Raw genomic sequence first — 15,920 nt, forward strand, 5'->3', positions numbered from 1 at the left:
CAAGAATGGTTCATTCCATCTCCATCTCCATCTTCACAGCCTATGACAGTAAAGCCCAATATGAGATGTTTCTTCAACATGTAGTCCTTACCAACTGCAGGTATGGGAGGCAGCTTCATGCTAATGCGTTGGCCCTGCAGCGGCTGTGGCGCAGAGTTAACCCAGGGGCAGGGGTCCCTCACCGTCTTCAGCCTTTCCTTCTTGATGTTTTCCAGCTTGATGGTGACTGCACCACCGTGACCTGTGGCTTTCCTCAACTGAAGCCCCATCCCAGCCTGCTGGCCCCCAGTGGGAACAGTGGAGTCAACCATGGGGCACTCGTCCTGTGCGCTGAGGTCCCCGAAGCTGCCCCCGCTGTGCACGGCCATCTCTACCCCACTGTCGTTGTTGTTGGTGCTGCTGAGAGGCGATGGCTCGCTGCTACATGACGAGTGGCCACCAGGACTGGACTGATACGTCTGGAGGAGGACAGACGAAAGTGTCATGAATCAAAATCCAAGAGGTTAGTAGATCATAGAAATATTCACTTTGCTGTTTGAGTAAATGAAAAAGAAAATAAAAATGATTAAAAAGTAAAATTTAAAAATGAATATAAATGAAAGAAAAATAAAACACAGCCTTGTGCCAAGTTAAAAAAAATCCCATTAGATATTCTTTAATATTAAATAATTACCACAGTTAAAAAATTCTGATTGTGATGGTGTTTTGTAATAACTAATGTAGCCCTATAGCTTCATACTCTCATGAATTATAAAGGAGGTTTATTTATTTAAGAAAACAAGTGGATAATAGAAATGTTCTGTGAGCAGCACACATGCTACACAAGTCCCTGCCTTTCAGTATTAATGTGACAATGACTTTTATTGTTGGTTGAATATTGAGCTCGTAGATATATAAATCCAGTGTAATGGCAGCGTAAGACTGTCTTACATGCAAAGGAGCAAGAAAATATATGAACATGGATGATCATGCAATCTAGATACATTTCCACCATACAGGAATTTGAAAAAAAAAAAGACATTGAAACAGGCTGCGTGCTCACCTCAGTGAAGTCTGTCCATTAGCAGGGTTTCAAAGGAAAGAGAGAAGCAGGTTCAGACAACAAACAGAGAGTGAGTTTGAAAGGACGCATGCAGGTCCAGCAGGGAACCTCTCACTAACAATGTTAGTAAAAATGTAAGATAGCTGTTGTTCCCCTGTTTTAAAGCTCACCCAGAGCCACTGTGTCGTGTAACCGATAAACAGGACTCACCATAGAGTTCTCTGTCTTAATAGATTTGACTTGTAGACAGTCTTCCCCTCCCCTAGAGGTGCTGTTGGCCTCCACCTTGCCATCTACGGCTCTTGCGCTGTGCTTGGAGTTTGCCTCGTTCTCCCCATTGCCTTTGGGTGGCTGTAGCCTTGGGGAAGCGTCACTTCGTTGTTTCTTGGTCACGTGAGCTTCGGGTCCATGGACCGTCTTGACGTGCTTCCTGAGAGAGCTTGGATCCGTGTAGCGCTTGGTACAGCCCGGGATTTTACACACATATGGTTTCTGCCAAGATGGATTCAACATGATTTTTACTGTGGCAAATCTAAATATTAGCTGACCTTTCCGGCTTCTCAGATGACACAGATCCATGTGTGAACTTACCTCATTGGAGTGTGTGCGGTTCTGGTGCTTTGCTCTGTCTGAGGCATTTGAGAAAGCCTTGTTGCAGCCTTCGTGCTCACATACATAGGGTTTCTCCCCAGTGTGGGACCTGAGATGGGTCTTGAGATTCTCCAGGCGGGAGTAAGCTTTAGAACAGCCCTCAAACTGCAGAGAGACAGACAATGGGACAGACGGACAATGAGATTGATGCTTGAGTGCTGTTGTTTTGTCTGCAGCTGGCCAGAGAAAAGAGCCGGAACACAACAACAAAAACAACACGGAAAAGCTCTTTTTGTTCCAGTTTTTAAATGTCATTTACTCTTGGACTCTTGCCCACCTACTGTGGTGTGCCACACAAAAGCAAAGCTCTGCTACACTTTGGTAAAAAAAAAAAGGGCTATTACACAAAATATCCAAACTAAGTGTGAGGTGTGGTAGAGCTCTTTGTCTGGTGCACTTTGTTGAGACAAAGAGAAGTCTGTGTTTAGCCTTTGTATTCACTTATACTGTACAAGCTATAATTTGGTATTCCTTCTGAGCAGTCATTGTGAGTGTAATTGGCTCTGAAATTAAAAGAGAATCAAATTAGAGCAGCCCAGAAAGGGGATGAAAAAGTCAGAAGACTCATCCTTAAAAAGAAAAGACTAAAGGGGAGTTAGGAGAAGATGCATGTGGGATTTGTGTGCAGAATATACAGCTTGGTCTTAATAAGGACCCATGGCCCCCTGCTTGTCTGCAAATTTTAATTACACACCCACACTGTCAATCAGCTTTCTTAACTTTATCCTTCACAAGTGATCTGTTTTAATACATTCATGAGAGGCCCAGAGTGAGCTTTGAAGCCAAGCAAACAGGCCCCTCAATTTGATCTTCACACAGCAAATGAAGGCTTCAGTGAAAGCCCATGATTTATCAAACACGGGAAATATAGTGGTGGTACGCACAAAGAAAATCATATCAAGTTTTTTTGTAAGGCAGTTTTTTCCACAGGCGAAACTGACACACTAAAGGGCTGACATTCTTTGACTGCTAAAGCGGCGGAATAAATTCCAACTTCAACTAGTTGGTTGACATGTTAAAAAGAAGGTTAAAGGGCCTCTCCAGTGTTTTTACACAGATCAATGAACCAACTGTGAGAAGTCAGTGTGTATAACTAGTTGTATCATGTCTGCTGTGGCTCTGCAGGAACTTTAGTGAATCTGAGAGGAGATTTTGTGTCTGCCTTCTCATTGTCATGCACACACACATTGTTAAAAAGCATTTTTGCAGATCACACCTAGGTTTATGGTTTTGGAAACAAAGTTAATACATCATTGCTTGACAGGTGGGTGCCATAACCTATGCCAAATATGTTATGAAAGGAATTCTTCTTCCCCCCTGTTGCATTTTGCTGCTTATAGTGGATCGTTAGGTTTTCTCTGTATGTCTGTATTTCTCTGGATGTCACCAACTATGCCAAATAGCTTGCATTGCAATCCGAGCTGGAAAATGGTGCTGGCTGCATTATGGGAGATGATGGCTTGTGATACCAGTCAGCAAATTACCAAGAACACGAGGCGCTTACCGTGCACTTATGGGGCTTCTCCCCCGTGTGTCGCCTCATATGGACCACCAGCATGTACTGTGCCTTGAAGGGTTTTTGCTCCCGTGAACACTCCTCCCAGCGACACACAAACTCTTTCTTCTCACCGTGGATGTGGTCATTGTTGATATGCTGTAGATACAGATTGATTCCAGTCAATTGTCACAGTTCTATGATACTTTTCCCTAAAGATGAAAATAATGTAACAAAATGCTAAAGAAGAGTCAGCAAATTCTTGTCTTTTTCCCACCAGAATAGGCTTCCGCCTCATGTGTCCATGCATGTTTGACTCACTGACATCACTCTGGAATCCATTATAGCTGACAGTTATTATGCCTTTGTCAATAGGAGACAAAAGCTACAAAGGCTGTGTGTGTGTGTGTGTTTTTTCAGGCTGTGTTTGTGTTCACATTTCTCTCAGAAAAGGAACTACAGCGGATCCTTGTAAAAAGTGATCAAGAAGAGGATTTCCGACTGTATTCCTTCATTTCCTTCATTTTCATGGGTCATGAGGTCAATCGAAACAGTTTCTGTGTGATTTTTTTTTAACTTGCACTTTAAATATGCAGAAAGTCTTCAGACAAATTAGACAGTACTCAGCTTAAATTATCAAAGGCGTGAAGAGAAAAAAGAATGGCATGCTGGAGTCCAGCATACATACAGCCTAGAGCACTTCAAGGCAAAATGTCCTCAGCTACAGCATATTTAGTCAAATGACTTCTGCTGCAGTCAAACATGATTTCTCTGAACAGACACATTTCAAAACACTTGTCCTGTCCACCGCATTCAAATATCCACACACCCAGAGGAACCACCTCATTTCCTGAGGACATCCAAGCCTACAATGCTCCACTTATGTGGCCACTTCTTCACCAGCAGAAAAGGTCTGTGGTTAGCAATTCTACTGAGGGCTATTCTGGGAGGAAGGAGGAAGAGGAGGAGGAATGGAAAAAAGTGTGTGGCCCACGCAGAGGTCTCTATTTTCAGGTTACACACTACTGTGAATCCATAATTTGGAGGCTCTTGAAACAGGATTACTCTGGTCAAACAGAAACCACAAGAAACCCACAGGTGTGTGTGTGTGGTGTGTGTGTGTTTGTTTTGGTCTCTTTTCGCTGATGATGTTTGAACCTCATGTGAAACCCCAGATGTGCTCAGAGAGGTGGTGTTAGAGATCACACCCATGTATTTTATACTTTATAGAAAACAGGAACATAAACGCACTGTTGGCAGTTTGTCAGCACAGTCCTCTACTGGTCCACAGAGTTTGCAAAGTTGTTAAAGGTAACTCTGGTCCTGCATGTAGCAGCTTATAGCGACCTGTCCACCTCCTCCCATTGGTCTGTAGGTCTATGGACCTGACATATGAACCTCCTACTGCTACTCAGAGGTGACTTACTGCCAGTCAGAAAGTGTAGAGAAGAGAAGTTGGCCTGGAAAAAGCGAGGGTGCATAACCCCAAAGTTGCTGGCATGACGATGGATTTATGGCCGGCCCTTTGGGCTTCGGGGGTTGGGGGTGTTGCTGGGAGTAAGAGGTTAGGGGTTAGGGGTCTCTGGGCTTGTGGAGGGGTGGGCACAGCTGCAGGGCTTGGGCTTGAATTTGGCGAGAGCCAGCAGGCTCATTAACATTACGTGTGTCGACCCAACAGAAAGAGACCGGTCACTACTCAGCTTTCTGAGTGGACCCAGTCAGCATGGATTTAATTAGGAGCAGAAGAGGAATCTAAACTTTTAAGTTTTTACACAACAACAGTAGTCTATCCACTGTCATTGCAAACAAAACAGCAGATACTGACAACATAATGAGCAACACAACATAGAACCCTAACAACCACCAGGGATGAAGGAGGGTAGTATGTATTTCTTTAAAGGAATTTCTAGTTGAGCAGTTTTGGTGTTTCCCAACGTTAACTGAGTATTTTTTTTGCAACTCTAAACCATTTTAGAATATATTTTAAATTCATAGATAAGCCCCATGCTCTTATTTTGAAAAAGTTGGTTACTGCTAACAAGGTCCCAAAAAGTTGATTCTGTCCATCTAGACCAGGGGTGTCAAACTCAAATACACAGTGGGCCAAAATTCAAAACTGGAACAAAGTCGCGGGCTAACATTAATATTTATTGAAAAACAAAATCTTCCTCCAGATATGAGAATGAATCTTTTCTTATGGACTCAAACACGTTTTGCTGAAAAACTGAATATGGAACAAGCAAAGCTTAATACTAAACAATATATATATTAGCTGTATAATACCAGTAGGCCAGCTCTAATAGTAATTTGGTATGGCTTTGCGGGCCAAATGTAATTAGGCTGCGGGCCAAATTTGGCCCGCGGGCCAGAGTTTGACACCTATGATCTAGACAGTGTTTTCAGTGTGAGAACAGAATCAGCTTTTTAGGATTTCCTTTCCTTGATGATTAAGACATGCTAACAAGGTCGTTCTTGTTGTGGTCTGTGATGTCTCGTATTGGGACAGACTCTAACTCCATCTTTGGAGTTCCTGTTCTGCTTTTAAAATCTGTTTCTGGATGAGCAGTCCAGAACCTGCAGCAGGTGCAACTGGTTTAAACTGACTGAGGCTGCAGGGCCAGTTCCTGAAGTCTATATTACTTATTAATCTAATTAAGAAAGCTTGCACGTCCCCGTCCACCACTGCAATATAATCTAATCCTGTGGGAATCGCTGGATTTATGTCCTCTGTCTGCTAGCTGGCTGTCATTAAAAAACAAACAAAAAAATCCAGCTGAGTGAAAAAAAGCCATACAGACTCACATGAACGAGTTGGTCTTGGGTATCGTACTCTTTGGAGCAGCCATCCCAGTGGCAGTTGGTTTCATAGATGGCCTCTGGCTCCTGTTTACACTCATCTTTATCCAGATCTTCACTCAGGTCCAGGATCCCCCCACCGTGGTCCTGGAGACAAAGTGTATGATACTTCAGATGTCAAATACGTGCATCCAATTTAAATGAGGTAAAAAAAAAAAAAACTAAAAAAAAAACAAGACTTCAGCTTTCACAAGTCATTAAGAAGCATTCTGCACTATTTTGCATTTCTCTTATCTTATCAACCTCTTTATTACAGAGGAAGAGTTGTAAAAACACACCTCTTGTCACAGATTAAAGCTGCATTTTTATCCATTACTTATAATCAATTAGAGACTAATTAGCAACCTAACTTTAAGGTGCACCACTCTCCCACTTTAAGGAGCTTATTATTTTCTCACCTGAGACGATGGTGAAATGGGCAGTGGACCCTCTGCTTCGGTTTTCACCTTTGACCTCTTTGTGGTCAGTGGGTTGACAGTGCTGCTGACTGCTGGATCTCCACTGGCGTTCTGAAAGACATGAAGGAACAGAGGCATGTGTTTTTAACTGGTTGTCATTTCCTACATTTCTTTTTATTGAAGGAAAATTAGTTAGAATAATTGTTCTTAAAGGGACAGTACACCTAGAAATATTTTATATATATATATATCTTTATATATATATATATATATATATTTTATATATATATAAAAATATATTTACACATTTATCCTTGGGCCACTAGTTTTGCTTGTCAATCTTAATGCCCAGTTTACATCAAGCTTTTGATGTTTTGATGTTTGCCTTCTCTTGAATATAATGGAGCTTACTTTTTGGTGCTTAAAATACATTGATAAATAAACTCAGCAGCAATGTTTCATTTCAGAAATCATGGCCTAAACAAAACAAACAAAAAACACAAATCCCAAATCCTTATTTTTACAGGTTTTGATTTTAACATTTTGAGTTTGTCTCTTTAAATATTCAACCATCCCTTGACACTGGAAATATCTCATTCATAATTTATCAGCATCACCATTCCATTACTCGTAATACAAACCATCCCTAACCATTCATTCATTTGTGGACTATTAATCTTCTCACTCCCTCACCTTTTAATTAAACCAACGACTGAGCACCAGACTCTACTGCTTTCCACACCACAGGGAGCAGAGGGGAGTCACAAAGTTACACTGTGCCGCTGCAAAGAGATGTGACGAGTCCTGGTTGCACCAGGCACCACAGTTCATAAGTCAGACTAGGACCCGCCGCCGAGACTAAACAGTTTAGACTGCTTTATGATCGCCAAAGCCGCAAGGAAATATGAAAGAAGAGGAGTTATTACCCTCGCTACAGATTGGGGGAGGAGGCAGGGTCGGGGCTAGAGGAGTATGTGAGTATATGTGGGGGCGACGAGAGGGCTTTGATCTGCCGACTGATTCTGAAAAGACAAAGACTACGAAGGCCTGTTAAAGCTCTAATGGAGAAGAAAAGAAAGGATAGATATGTGTGTGTGTGTGTGTGTGTTTATTGAGGTTCGTTGGAGGAGGTCCAACAATGGAGAGGGGGGTCTTCTAATCCCACCCAGAACACTACAGTGCACTTCTAGGGGCCTCGATGATTCATTCAGTTGGCTGGAAACCAAGAGGGAAATATGGTTCTGATCACTACAGAAATAAAGCTGTGTGTGTGAGTGTGTGCAGAAAGGTGCAAATATACAGTACACTCCAGCACACTTGGATCCAGCAGACACAGTGCTGAAACAGAGCTGGAGGCAGTGGCGTGTAGTGTGAGATGGAGTGATTCACCAAGTGGGAAGTTTACATTACGAGGGGCTGCGGTGTTGACAGTGGGCTGATAAAGTGGAGCAGAGGAGACAGTGGGAAGTAAGACAGATGGAACTGGGAAGGAGCCTCAAACATTTTTCTGACCTGAGACATCATTTATAAAAATACTTCATGATAACTCATGCAATTAGGCTTTGTTCCAGCACCTCAAATCTATGTCTCGGTTCACTATCTTCTTTTTATGACTATTTGTTGGAGTTTTATAGCTTCTAAAATTATCTAAAAATATCAAAAGAATGTGGAGAAACAGCAGTTTTATTTATATATATTTTTATTTATATTTATATAATTATGTCCAAGATGTCTGCGTATCGTGTTGCAGAGATATCAACTTGTGTTTGGGTTATTTTACTTGTTATGGTTGCTATGTTAGTTTTTTTACATTTTATTTTCATGTGTAATTAAAATGTGTATGCTCTTACATTTGAAGAATTCTTTTCAAAGTATTATTTTACAATTTCTCTTAACTTTATCTACGGTCAAGTTCAAGAGACACTTAAACTCTTTGCAATGTTTTATGTATCAGGACAAAATAAAAACAATCATTTGCTCCTTATTAGGTCTTAAATTTATTTAAAGACAAAACATTAGATGAACAACAACATGTGAAAAATGAGACCGTGGCATTAGTAACAGCGTAAAAACTAAGTACAGCCCAGAAATTCCAAACAAGTCATATTTGTTCAGTCTTTTTCTAATTGTACTGTCATGAACATTAGCATAACAACTGAGGCCTGCAGAATCTGAGGTGTAGCTGCAGAGCATTGCACATTCTGAGCTCAGGGTGAACTTCCCTTCCCTGGGAAGACTGGCAACTGTCTAGGGCAGGGGTGCCAAACTCAAATACACAGTGGGCCAAAATTCAAAACTGGAACAAAGTCGCGGGCTAACATTAATATTTATTGAAAAACAAAATCTTCCTCCAGATATGAGAATGAATCTTTTCTTATGGACTCAAACACGTTTTGCTGAAAAACTGAATATGGAACAAGCAAAGCTTAATACTAAACAATATATATATTAGCTGTATAATACCAGTAGGCCAGCTCTGATAGTAATTTGGTATGGCTTCACGGGCCAAATGTAATTAGGCTGCGGGCCAAATTTGGCCCGCGGGCCAGAGTTTGACACCTATGGTCTAGGGGATAGTGTCCGGTGAATGTTATAAAGGTTTTGCTTGTTGGAGAACCACAAGACTTAAACTTTGTTTATTCTATTAATGTTTGTGTGACCTAGTGATCACAAAACATTAGAATCATGACATAAAAAGTGAAAATTTGGTAATCAGAGAAAATCTGTATTCAAGCTTACATATCCGTATAATGGAATCTGAGGTATAACCTTAAAATATAAAGACATGAATGTTACCTGGTTTGCTTCGGAGTTGGTGCTGTTGTGGGAGGACATAGGTGATGCAGTGAGGGGGTGTTGACGAGCAGAGAACGAAGATGGCGACTGTTGAATGAGAGGAGGCGTGTGGCCAAAGGCATTGAGACTCCTTTGCTGGGACAACAGCTGCTGGTAGGCAACGGGGTTGATGTGATGGGGGAAGCTGAATGTCGGGCTGAGTGAGGGGGTGAGAGGAAAAAAGATATTTTAAGGATAACATGGCTGGAGACTTTTGTCTACTAACATTAAAGCAACTGGAATCATGGTCGCATTGTCCCTCACTACCAAGTGAAAATAGATAAGCTAGCATTCTCCTTTAAAGCAAGGACTATGTAGTGTAACCTGGCACTGCAGGAAAGTCGATTTTACTCTGAATCTAAAATGAAGTCTAAAATGCCTCATGAAGACCAAGTCAACAACTACAGGATTGTTTTTTTGTGTGGTTTCACTCCAAATCCTGGACAAGCCCCCACTTACACTGCACCTTTACTTCCAGTGCAACCTCACACTTTAAGTGATGGTTGTAAAATGCTCACTGATGTATTTTTAATAGTTTTTGGAGAAGAATGTGTCATCTTTTCTTCAAAGCAATCCTGCTTAACTTGAAGCCACCCTGCATGTCTACTGGTTTGTTGTAACAGTATGAATACAATAAATTCGCTCCATTTGTTTTTAATAGCTGTGAATAGAAAATATATACATTTACTAGCCACCCAAAAAAGGAACTTGATTACAATGGATATTTCAAGAAAAAGAATGGTGATTTTTAAAAGTGTGACTAATTAATAACTGTGGTAGATCTGAATCAACAGACGCCCGCAGACTACAGTTGCAGGAAAATATAAATATTCCTGTCATACAGTATTCTTGTATGAACCGCAATTATACCTGATTCCGCCGACTGAAAGGTGCCCATAGGAGCTGCTAGCGGCTGAACTGGAGCGTGAATTGTTGATGTAGGCCACCAGGGAGTTGGGTGAGGTACGAATCATGGTCTGCAAGTCAATGCTAGCATCTGACAGTGGCGAGATGGACAGTGCCCTTTTTCTGCTGAGCCGGGGTGTCAACCTTGGGCTGGAAAAACGGGATACTGGGGGCAGACAACAAGAGACACAAATGCAGAAATGTCACCAATTTTGCCTTTTGATATTTGAGTTTTTTGCCACCAATAAATTAACTGCTTGCAAAATGGACAGCAAAATGCAGACTGTGAGGAAATGACAAAACCACCATTCCCCTAATATATACTGGTTCCTAAAGTGACCGGATCCACATACACGCCAATGTTAAAATTTCTGGCTTTGCAGCAAAAATAAATGCTGCAAAGCCAGAGCACTGAATACACCCAAGCTAGCTAACGGTATCTAACACTCCACACATATTGTCCCAATATGTTTTTTTGGATTTCACGTGGAATGCCTTTAATGTGCAAATTCCTTGTGTAAAAACTATGCACAGCCTCAATAGAAACCAGCAGTTATCCTAGACCATGTTCGAGGAAATGCTGAGCCGCGGGCATCCTAGTGGAGGTCACAGCCATGCTAAGCTAAACCCTATCTCCTGCATCTCTCTCACACAGCTCCCCTGTTTAACATTCGCATCCTCTTATGCATAATGAATCGGGGCCTAATCATTCTCAGTAATTACTCTGATAGGAATCTCTTTCAGCCGCTGTACTTGGGGAAGTTAAATAGAGGCAATTTGAACAAATTGATTTCAGAATCCCATTAAAAAAAGAACAAGGCTGACTCACAAAGGTAGAGTTCATGGCCTCCTGTTAGACCTGCTTCTTGTGCTGTTTTCTCATTCTTTTCAAAAAGAGCACAAGAAAATGACGGGGTTCACTACTTTCCCATGAACTTAAAGAAGGCAATTTGTTTTTCCACACATACTGATGTGTATTTATTTCTTTTAAAGGCATGCAACTCCCACTCCCACATAAGACGGAGACAAATCACTGGTGGGGACCAACAGGTGCTGGTCCCAGTGTGAGGGGACAGAGAGCTGAGTTGAGTGCGTTCAATTACAACTTACAACAGGCATCATCAGAGGTGTGAGAGGCAGGAAACTCATAATAGCCCCATCACGGCTCACCTAAGCACGTGCATAGTGACCTAACACACACACATTTCCTGCATGTCAGCTACACTGCTGGCAATATGTTGCCAATCCCGACTCTTTGCTGGTACAACTCACAACCCCTCCAGCCAAATTAATCCAGGCACCACCATAATCACCGCACCAGACCTGCAGCCATAAAGAAGGGGCTTACTTCCAAAGCTATTATGTTTGGAGGTGGCGAGTCGTAAAGCAGAGGCATATGCACTCAGTTAAAAGGCTCCCAGGAGCTTCAGATGGCAGACAACAGAAGTTAGGGGCCTGGAAAAGGAGAAAAAAGGCTGGTGGAGATGATATAGACATGTATCAAAGAGTTGGCAAAAACAACAAACGCTGCTCAGGAATGCGACTCCGTAGGGTTAATAAATAAACATGTCATCATCTCCCAGCCACACAGAGGAGTGGGAGTGGAGTAAAGGAGGGAGGCGGGAGGATTGAAGCAAAACTGGGATCATGAACGGGGACTTTTTTTTTTTTAAGGTGAACTTGCACCCTTGCCAACAGATTTAATGGGAGATACAGGTATTAATATTCCCCTTTATAAAGCAGGAAACAGGCCTCACAGCCTGGTGCCCTGGTAAGCTGGCGCCAGCCTCACCCTTCTGGGCACGGCGCCCACAGTGCCGCCCTCTACCCCCATCTTTAAACCGCCGCCTTCAATCTGTACATCTAATTCAGCTCAAAAGAATTCTCAGTGCCTCCAGCAACAAATTTTCAACAATGTTTGGTCAGCAAGCTCTTGTTTAGCTCAGTGATCTTTCCTAATTTTACCTGGAACAACTTTCATTTACTCTGAAACTCTCACCACTTGGTAAAGGAGCGTTTTATAGGTGGTGGTTATGACTGAAAGGGTGAACAGGTTCCGGCAGGGAGTGAGAAAACAGATGTTGCGCAGGCTGTGGCGACGCAGCAGTGTGTGGTAACGTGTGTGAGTGTGTTTGTGCGTACATATATGCGAGTGTCTGCATGTGCATCGGTGCTTTGTGGGCCTGAATCCCGGGCTGGTTGTAATTGTGGGATCTGGATTTATATAGAGGCATAATTACAGGCACACACTGATACAGTAAAGAAAAGGAATATTAAAAAAGAACCCGAGTGAGGAGTGTGCGTGATTATTTTAAGCATTTGCTTGTGCCGAAATAGTTTTGTGGAAAATTAAAATGGTCTAATTGGAGGGTTGTGCTGATCTCCAGAAGCTGCTAGCACTCGGTGTCGCTGCAGCCGGAGCCAATGGAGGGTCACTTTGCAGCCCTGCAAAGAATAGGTCTGCAGCTTTTCCTCGTGTAACACTGATAACAAAACAGCAGTGTTTGAAAAATATTTGTATTCATGGCCAATATGTGAGTGAAAACAGTTCTCTGAGAATCCACTGGCCTCTTGATAAGTTCATGGAGACAGTTAAGCTAATGCAGAGTTAGCCAACAGCAGAACGAGGAGTGGTGAGGATTGCAGCTGAGTTGGACCCACAAAGACTGCCAAGAAATTCAGCTCAGTGCCAATAAATCCTCAAACACGTAGTAAGAAATGCAAACCTTCTAACATCCTTGAACGTGTGAACAAACTGTCTCTGCTTTCGGAAAAAAAGGGTTAGCATCTGTTTTGAGTACAGGACAGCAAAGCTAAGCCAAGAACATGCATACTTCACTGTGTTTTACTGCAACTAACTCTGTGGGTCAAAGGTTTTCATTAAGAAATAACATTTATGTTCTCTAAACAATTCTTAAGGGATTTTAGTTTGCATAGTATTCTGCAGATATTCAGCTTTGGACAGTGAGCACCATCATACGAATCTGGAAGATCTATTCACATACACAAGGGAAAAATATCAAGTAAATATCAATTGATCATTGATCATTGATCTTTTTCCCACCATGTTTCTAGGGAAAATGGGGGAAAATAGATCAATGTAAAAACTTGGATTTTGATGGCTAATGGTAAAATAAAATGTGTTCAGTGCAGAGTGGCTTAACTTGTCAGTATTTAATGTGTATAAACAGTAACATCATACAAAAGTAACACAAATCTGCGAACCAAAGCATGCTAGTTTTTCCAAATAAGATTTTCTAATAATGTTTCTGTGCTTTGACAAATCAGCATCAAATTTAAAATCAGCAGATAATCTTGAGCTTACCCACCTTGACCTTGAATAGAGATATAACCACACCACCCACACCACCATTACACCAAAGCTAAGGTTTTGCCAGTCGGCCTCCTCATCTCCATCCACCCCCCAGTCCAGCCTGAGACAGGGACTGTTTATTTTTCCTGTTAAATCGCACTAATACGAACACTGTGAATTTTATTAGCGAGTGGGTTCGCACTGTATCCTCTACGAGCCCCCGGTGTCCAGCCCAAAGCCAGCGTTGTGTTTGCCATCGTGTTTATGCACACACTTCCAACCCATGTGCTCATGAACTAACATATAGTTAAGTGTTTGTGTAAGCAGTCTGAGGGGACCCCCCCCCCCCAATCAACTTCTTCTCTCCTCACCACCACATCGGTACACAAATCTATGGCCCCCACCCCCCACCCCGCTACATCAACACTGAAATCTTTTTCCTCAGGATGGCAGACATTTACTTTGGCTGCTGCTTTTGTCATGGGAGCTTCAAGGTTTTCCCGCAAACTACTCTGATATTTCTCTGCCCACCCACCCCTCACATACCTGTGCATACATATACAAACAGGCTTCTGAAAGCCTCCCAATGTGATACCATAATGTGACTTTATTTGCATCTATAGCAGTGGCGGTGTACCAATGCTAATAACACTTTAAAGTCTGTTCACTAACTAACTTTACTTTCCTTAGTCTTAATTCTACTGGGATTAAGAGGCTAAGTCCAGCTTGGGCAACTGGTTTTATGGGCCCTAGTTTATCTTTTGTAATTTTAATATATTTATTATTTTGTATATTTATTTATTTATTAGTAAGGCTGGGCCATATTATACCTTTCACAGTAATACTGGTACAATGTTAGGCAATGATAAGAAAATCAAATATTGTGATAGAATATGGGTAAAATGCGCATGCGCAGTGCCTTTCTTTTCATACGGACATGGCGGCGGCGGAGAATGAGAAGGGCAAAAGCAGATTGTTGAATGAAACAGATGAACCAGAATTGGTTTGTAAAAATGGTGCAACTTCAGTGACGTGAAACTGGTTTGGTTTTTGTCCGTCAGATAGGCACCAAAGCACAGTTTTTTTGTAGAACATGCAAGCGGGTCATCGTTATTACTGTATTTTTCGGAAGCTAAGGCACTCTTAACCCTGGAGAACACACCTGTTAAGAGACATGCGTATGAAGCGGATTTTAAACTCAAGGCTACCAGTCACGCAGTAGAACATGGGAACAGAGCAGCTGCGAGAGAATTCAGCAACAGCTGCTTGTTTAAGTGAAAATAAATTGATGGGTTTTTTTGCACTAATAACGTTGTGGAGTTGTAAAGGATGGCTTTTGAATTTGATGTCTCGCATCAGAATTGATGCGAGACATCAAATCAGTTCTATCGTTATCGCAAATTTGTAAATATATATCATGATAAATATTTTTGGCCATATTGTCCTGCCCTATTTATTAGTATTTATTTTTTGGTATATTTATTTGTAACTGTCTTTAGGTTTATTGAAAGGTGTTATACACATCTAAGTTGTTATTATTATTGTTTTTTTGTTTTTTTTTACCATTATCAAACCCTTAAAATACGCAAAGGGCATAAAATAATATTCATATACCCAGTATCACTTAAACCTCATTCAAGCTTAGGCCTCATTTACAACTAGATGCATCTGTACAGATCTGTACAGATTAAAAAATGCTAAATGTACTACTATTTTTATTTTAATGTCCTCCTGGTCTCCTTTACTTTCCTACTGTTACACATTACTTCATATTCATATTAGTTTCTTCTTTCCCAGGTCTCAGCCTCACTGCAAGTGCACCTCCACACACACACAGAGTGGAGCACAAAGAGACAGGCAAAGGAAAATAGTTGTTGTGGAAGCTGATAAAACTGTATATTACTATTATGCAATAAAATAGCTTCCTTACAAATATTACACTGAATATAACAAGAAAGAACGAGAAAGAGAGAAGCATCATGATTACCTGAGTTTTCCAGTTATGTTGACTCACATAGATCATACTGCTGATGGGATGTGACAATTAGCTGCACACATATTTAGGTTGGCAGGAGTAGCTCAGCGTAACAATAAAAATGTTTTTTGATTTATTCATTTTGGCTTATGAACTAGTGTAAAAATCTACTGAAAGTAGGTTAGTCGTGGGATTAGCTTTTCTTTAACTCTAAACCAGCCGAGCTATTTTAATTAAAGAAACTCTAGGAAACAATGCTAAATTAAACAAGCTGCCAAAAATGCACATTTTTCATGAATGTGTCTTTGGACTTGAATGTACTTTTGTTATTTCAGCCCAGTCAATTTCTCACCATATAACGACAGTGATTGATGCGTGAAAAACATACCACAAGCACCGATGCTAACTTACAGAAGCAGTTAAGCGTTGCAGCGAGGCCTTCACGGCCA

General features: G+C 41.4%; 1 protein-coding gene and 1 long non-coding RNA gene across 2 annotated transcripts in view; both read right to left on the reverse strand.

The window, feature by feature from the left end:
* Positions 1-15,920, reverse strand: part of gli2a (GLI family zinc finger 2a) — an 80,809-nt gene that overhangs the window by 4,347 nt on the left and 60,542 nt on the right. Inside the window, exons 6-13 of the mRNA XM_085135557.1 lie at positions 10,148-10,349; positions 9,239-9,434; positions 6,443-6,553; positions 5,991-6,131; positions 3,198-3,347; positions 1,634-1,798; positions 1,253-1,534; positions 92-458 (exon numbers count right to left, since the gene is read on the reverse strand). Coding sequence (XP_084991683.1) covers positions 92-458; positions 1,253-1,534; positions 1,634-1,798; positions 3,198-3,347; positions 5,991-6,131; positions 6,443-6,553; positions 9,239-9,434; positions 10,148-10,349 — 1,614 coding nt within the window. The remainder of the gene's footprint in view (positions 1-91; positions 459-1,252; positions 1,535-1,633; positions 1,799-3,197; positions 3,348-5,990; positions 6,132-6,442; positions 6,554-9,238; positions 9,435-10,147; positions 10,350-15,920) is intronic.
* LOC146500945 (uncharacterized) lies at positions 3,878-5,984 on the reverse strand. Its single transcript, XR_014869815.1, has 2 exons — positions 5,568-5,984; positions 3,878-5,247 (listed from the first exon to the last, which is right to left on the reverse strand). It is a non-coding gene; the product is annotated as an uncharacterized LOC146500945 (long non-coding RNA).

Source organism: Neolamprologus multifasciatus, chromosome 16 (assembly GCF_963576455.1).
Source record: "Neolamprologus multifasciatus chromosome 16, fNeoMul1.2, whole genome shotgun sequence".
Taxonomy (NCBI): Eukaryota; Metazoa; Chordata; class Actinopteri; order Cichliformes; family Cichlidae; genus Neolamprologus; species Neolamprologus multifasciatus.